Raw genomic sequence first — 6,569 nt, 5'->3', positions numbered from 1 at the left:
GCCTTCCGTACTCTCTCTTTCACCTGTGCTTCCTGTCACCCATTGCACTTTACTCTATACCCTAAATAGCTGAACTCTTTCACCTCCTCTATCCTTTTCCCTTTCCATCTCCAATCTATGTTTTTCCTTTTACCGCCTCCTTTCCTAAATCTCGTAATCTTTGATTTCCCTACATTTACCGTCAGCCTTTTCCTATCCATATACCTTTCTAACTTCCCAATCATTACCTCCATTTCCTCTTCACTTTCCGCTAGTAACACTATATCATCCGCATAAGCTAACGTGCATACCCTGCCGCCGGCTAACTCCACCCCCTTAACCCTTCTCCCTCTCCCCATTTCCTCTTCTAAGTCCGCCAGCAGCAGGTTGAACACATGCGGACTGAGCGGACATCCCTGCCTTACCCCCCTCGCTGTCCAAAACGCCGCTCCTAGCTTTCCCCCGCTCCTTACTCGACTCTTTGTTTCCTTGTAAATTTCCTCTATCCTTACCCTTAGCCCTTCCCTCACCCCTCTCCTTTCCATAGTCTCCCACAGCACCTTCCTGTTCACTGAATCAAAAGCAGCTTTCAGGTCCACAAAAAACGCCACCATCTTTCCCTTATCCTTTCCCACCTGCCTATTGATTAAATAATTAAGTACATGTATATTGTCAATGGTGCCCATGCCTTTTCTGAAACCCGTTTGGTTTTGCGGTATCAAGCCCTTTTCTTCTACCTCTCTTTCTAACCTATCCGCTAATGCCATCGCATACACCTTATATAGAGTTGGCATCAAAGTCACCCCCCTATACTCTTCTACCCTTTTCCCCTCCCCCTTCCTAACTATCGGCGCTATCAATCCCTCCCTCCAATCCTCTGGCCAGCCCTCCCCCACCCAAACTCTGTTACATGTTTTCCATATCCACTGCTCCATTTCTTCCCCCCCATACCTCCATACCTCGCTAACTATTCCATCCCCCCCTGGTGCCTTTCCATCCCTCAGCTTTCCTATCACCGTATTAATCTCTTTCCTCTGCAGCTCCCCTTCCCCGTCCCCCTTCCTATTCACCGACTCCCCGCCTTCTCTTACCTTGCTTTCTACCCCGCCTAATAATCCCATGAAATACTCCCTCCACTCCTGATCTCCTATTTCTTCATTCACCCTCTTCCACTTCTTTCTTTCCCTATTAACTATCTCCCATACCTTGCTTTCTGTCTTTGCTTCCGCTGCTTCTTTTATGAATCCCTCATTTTCTTTCTTTTTTCTCTCCTCGCATAGCCTATTATATTCCCTTCTTCCCTTTCTATACGCGTCCCCTTCCCCCTTCCCCTTTCTCCATTTCCTTAGACTCTGCCCAACTTCCGCTTTTTTTCGCCTACATTCCTCATCCCACCATCCCTTTTTCGCTTCCCTTCCCCTCCCTCCTACATCTAAGGCTCGTCTAAACTCCCTTATTCTTTTCTCTATCTCTTTCCCTACATCCACTTCTCCTATCCCCTCCCATTTGACTTCTGTTCCAAACCTCATCCCACCCTCCTCCGTCCAGTCTCCTCTACTAGTTCCCCCTACTCTTTTTCCCTTCCTTGTCCTAGCCACTGCCCCCCTCAACCACACTATTACCGGGTGATGATCCGAGTCAACCCTTACCCCAATCTCTATCCTTTTGACCCTATCCCTCACCTCGATGTCTCCTATAGCGTAGTCTATCACCGTCACCCCTGCCCCTCCTACATACGTCAATTCCCCCTCCTCATCCCCCTCTATGTTCCCGTTCATTATTGCCCATTCCGTCTTCTCTAAAAATTGCACCAGCTGCCTACCTTCGGAGTTTATTTTCCTGTCCTTTGATTTCCTACTCCTACTCTCCTCCTCTCCTTCACCCAAGCATCCTCCCCCCTCCTGCCCTGTCCTGGCATTAAAATCACCCCCCACTAGCACTTTTACCCCTCCTCCGATCTCTTCTGCCCGCTCCTTCAATTCCCCTATCTTCTCTTTTAGGTCCCCATTTACGTATATTCCTACTACTACCCATTTTTCCCCCCCTACACTTATTTTCCTTGTTATCATGCCCTCTTTTACCTCTTCCCTCCCTCCCGCCCCACTTACTATCTCCCTTCTTACCCCTGACAGCATTCCGCCTATTGCTCTTCCCTTCCTATTTTTTCGAACCGCATACTGCACTTCCCATTTATACCCTACTGGCAACTTATTTCTAATCCTTTCCCATCCCTTCTTTTCTATCCATGTCTCCATTAGAAATATTACATCCCACTCCCCTAGCCCCCTCCAGAAATCTTCATCCTTTCTCGCGAGCCCCGCCACATTCCAAAAAGCTACTTTCCACCCCTCCCTTTCTGTCTCGCCTACTCCCCTCTCTCTCCTCCTTATCTCCCCCCCCACCTGCCTCTGTCCCCCCCCCCACTGCCCATTCCCCCGACTGCCTTTCCCCACGTACCCTTCCCTGTGCTTCTATACTTCCCTCTTGTCTTTCCTCGCTTGCTGACCTTTCCCTATCGCTTTCCCCTACTTTTCCCCTCCCCTCCCTTTGCCCCTCTTCCCTCGCTCTCCCTGTACCGTCCCTAAGCACCTCTCCTATCTCATCCCACTTCCACATTTTCCCTTCTATCCAGATCTTTGAATACCCTATTCTTACTCTGTTTCCCCTTCTCTCCTCAATAGCTGCTATCTCCCTCAACTTCCATTTCATTCTTCTCTCTGCCCAGGTGAGATCCTCGTCTATTCTCTCCTCCCTCCCTTTGAGAAGGCTTTTTCTTCACATTACCTGCCTCTTTCGCTCCCTATTTCCTAGTCTTGCTATCCATATCCCCTTTTCTCCCCCCTTTTTCGCGACTACCTCCCACATATCCTTTACCTCGACCTCTACCCCTATCAGCTGCAGAATCTTTTTCAACCCTTCCTTTTCTCTTCCCTTCTCAAGTCTCGCTCCTCTTACTACTATATTTCCCCTTCTTTCTTCCCTTTCTTTCCTCTCTATGGCCCACTCCATCTCTTTTAATCTATCTATTGTTACCTGCGCCACTTCCGCATTCCCCTGTACCTGCCTTTCTCCCCCTCCTTCTGCACTCTTCTTTTCTAATTCTAACAGCCTCTCCTTTACCCTTTCCACCTCCCCCCCTCGCCGCTCTTCTACCTCTTCTAGTCTTTTACCTAGATCCCTTATCATTTCCTTCATCTCCCCCCTCTCTACTTCCCACTGCTCTTCCCTTCTAGTCATTTCGCCTTTAATCTTTTCCATTTCTTCCCTGATCCCCCTTCCCTGCTCTTTGACCTCCTCTAGACCTATCTTTAGCTCTTCCCTAATCAACCGTAGCATATCTTGTATACCCCCTCCCTCTGCCTTCCCTTCCTCCCCTGTCTTACCCTCCGGCGACCGGTGCACTTTCCTGCTTTTCCCAAATACTCTTTCTCTTTCCTGCAACCCGTCTACCTCCTCCTCCCCTTTTTCCTCTTCCTCCTCCCGCTTTCTCTTCCATAAGTCTAGTACCGTCGCCGATCCAAGGCTATGCCTCCTATCCCTCCCTAACGCTGCTACTGCCCCCGGCCTACCTTTCTTTTTCTCCTCCTCTTCCCTGTTCTCCCCTTCTTTTTGGCCACCCGCGTTACTCATACTCTTTCTCTCCTTCACCGCTCCCTACCTTATCTATCCGCCGCCTACCTGTCAACTCTATCCCCCTTCTTACTCCCTAGGTGTCACTGCCTATTCCTATCTTATCCGAATCGTTGCCGTCCGCCTGCTCTTTCTGCCTAACCTCAAAACTCTCCCCCTTCTTTCTTTTTCACCCGCCCTTCCCTTCTATCCCTGCCTCCCTATTCCCTTCACCCGACCTCCCGTCTATGTCTTCCCCGCTCCTTCTCTGCCCTATTTCCTTTTCTCCTCACCTTTGCTATCCTGCTAAATTCTCGCCTTTTCTCTCGCACTCTTTCGCACACCTGTCACTCACATTCAAAACGGAAACGGAAGTCCTGGAACCGTGTATTTTTTTTCACGATATTATTACTGACTTCAGGTCAAGCCCAGGTTGAGCAGGTTTGTGTTCGGCGGATTGTGGTTTTTAACTATAATATTAAGACTTTTCCAGGATTTTTCTTGCGATTCAGTCAGCTATTCCAGGTATTTAATTTTGCTATTCAGCTACTCCATACATTTGTGTTTCTCGATGTCCAGCGTTGTGTTTCTGGCACTTGTTTCAGCGGCCTTCAGTTCAGCAATCTCAGTTTCCAGCTTAGTTTGTCTTTCTTGCATTTTTTCATTTCTCAGACCACGTATTTTTTAGCTCGCGGTAATCCTTACGTAAAACCTCCATCGATTTTTGGTTTTCAATGTTACTTAGCTGTATTTGTTGTGCAAGACTGGTTTGGTTGACTTTAGCTTCCTTTCGCATAGCTCCAATTTCGTCAACAAGCATTCTCAGCAGATCATCTGTAGATTTATTCTCCGTGGCCCATAGAATGTTCTGAGTTTTGGGGGAGACAGTTGTCGCATGTTTTGTTTTTTTGCTGCTTGAGAGGCAGCTTCTGTATCATCCACATGCTCAAGATCTAGTGTTGTGTCATCTTTTTTCCTTTTGAGAAAATCAAGTATGCTGTGATTATTCGGAGATGCTTCTGGAGTGAATGTTAGTGGCTTAAGATGTCTTCCTTGTCTGTTAGGTGTTCTATTATCTCTCGAGTTTAAATTATTGTTCTGACATTGTGCTGTATCGTTTGTCTGCAAGATGGAGCCACTGTTAGGTATTGTGGATAGGACTTCGTTTACTTCCTGGTCTGTTTCCATTCTAACCTATACTTAGCCACTCGGAGCAAAAATTACAAATAACTATTATGAACTTTATATTTTCTTTAATGATTATTTTCAGTACTGATGATTAGTTCGTCAAGAATTACATAAACTATAACTGTCAATTTTATTTAATATGCACACTTCAAAATTTCACTAAAGTATAGGAGCACATATAAACAACGTGTTGACACTGGCGCAGGTCACATGATACCCCCTTGTAGTACAATATAAAACATACAATTATACAGGGTGATCAAGAATTGAAAACAAATATTTTCTATGGTCAATCCTTGTCAAAAATAGAATCAAAAGTTCCTTGTCCATTTTTTGGTAAGACGACCGTCTAAAATTTATAATTTTCATTTTATTTTTCTTAGTAAAAACGAGAATTTTCTCTAATTCAATTCAAACCTTCATCAGTCATTTTTTGCAACGATATTTTTTTTGCTTGTTTTTATGACATAAACAAAAATAATAAAAAAAAAGAGAGCAATACACGTTTAACAAAAAAGACTTCGATTCTAATTTGGACAATTATTTACCCTGTGAAAAGTTCGTCAGGAATTCTGGATCACTCTGTATATTTTATATTGTACTACATATAATATTGTTATTTGTGTCAGCACATACCTGTTGATCTTATAATTAGTAACTATAAAATGTACCTATTACAAATTTGGAAATTTATCTATTCTATACTTAGTCATAACCATCAAATATAAGATTTAGAACTTTTACTTTAGCTCGTGAAAAAATATGCTTCTACTTTTTTGACCCGTTGCGCCGCAGCCACAAATAAAAATTTTCAAGTAATGATTTTTTTCACTCACTGTGGCAAAAATATCAGATATGTAATCATGTTCGTCATTCGAGAGAATATAGCATTCTGTTGCAACAAACACATGTTTTCAAGAGACATAGGTCACAAGTATCTAACCTAACAGTCAGAGTGCAAAATTTCCCAGATTTTAATTTTTGTGAAATAATTATTTTTTTAACTCACTGTGCGTTGAATCGGATATGTCTTAAGCATGTAGAATTGAAAGTAGTTCAAAGAGATCCCCCAAAAAAGCGTAGCTGTACGACTTGAAACAAAAAGATTATTCCAGCATATTGGATTGGATTCGGATGAAAATCTGAATATATCATTAACATTCCGTTAAATGAGTGCTATGACATGACAACAAAAGTCTGGTCGTCTCCAATATGGTCGGACCAAATGTACTCGGTAACTTGACCTGGAATACCCCGCACAGTTGAAAATTGAGAGCATAATGAGAAAGAGTTCCAACATTTTTCAATTGTCACGTGGCCAAAATATTCAATTTGAGTAAATGTACTAACTCGAATCTGGAATTTCTAGACATGAATTTACGCAGATGCATTTACAGGTGATTTGTTTAAATTAAATTGAAAGGTTCAGAAATGTTGAGGACTCGGGACTGACGGGTTTATATAAATTAAGTACACGAGAAATAAGGTACAAAGTAGTAGGATAGCGAGAGCGTGTGTTTAGGAGCGTGTCTGCTCTGTGGCCCGTGTCCACAAGTACTGACCCAGCGGTCGTCTACGACTCAATAGAAACACCAAGATGGTGTGACCTAAAGGCACGTTTTCACAACATCCTTCCTTTTTTATTAAAGATCCATATTTCATAATATTACACATTTATGTAATGGATTACGATAGAAGGATTTACATAGGTGAATTACATTAATCAATGCCAAAGCGTTTTGTCGGCTGTCTGTTGCGACTTGACTTACGTACATTTTCGTTCGTATTAGACC

General features: G+C 43.8%; 1 protein-coding gene across 1 annotated transcript; it reads right to left on the bottom strand.

The window, feature by feature from the left end:
- Positions 1-315: 315 nt before the first annotated feature.
- On the bottom strand, positions 316-3,609 carry LOC124309438 (uncharacterized). The gene is made up of 3 exons (XM_046773101.1): positions 3,150-3,609; positions 931-1,972; positions 316-550 (listed from the first exon to the last, which is right to left on the bottom strand). The coding sequence occupies exons 1-3, from the start codon at positions 3,607-3,609 to the stop codon at positions 316-318; spliced, it is 1,737 nt and encodes a 578-aa protein (XP_046629057.1).
- Between the last annotated feature and the right edge of the window lie 2,960 nt (positions 3,610-6,569).

Source organism: Neodiprion virginianus, chromosome 7, assembly GCF_021901495.1.
Source record: "Neodiprion virginianus isolate iyNeoVirg1 chromosome 7, iyNeoVirg1.1, whole genome shotgun sequence".
NCBI lineage: Eukaryota > Metazoa > Arthropoda > Insecta > Hymenoptera > Diprionidae > Neodiprion > Neodiprion virginianus.
This window is presented reverse-complemented; position numbering and strand designations above follow the sequence as displayed.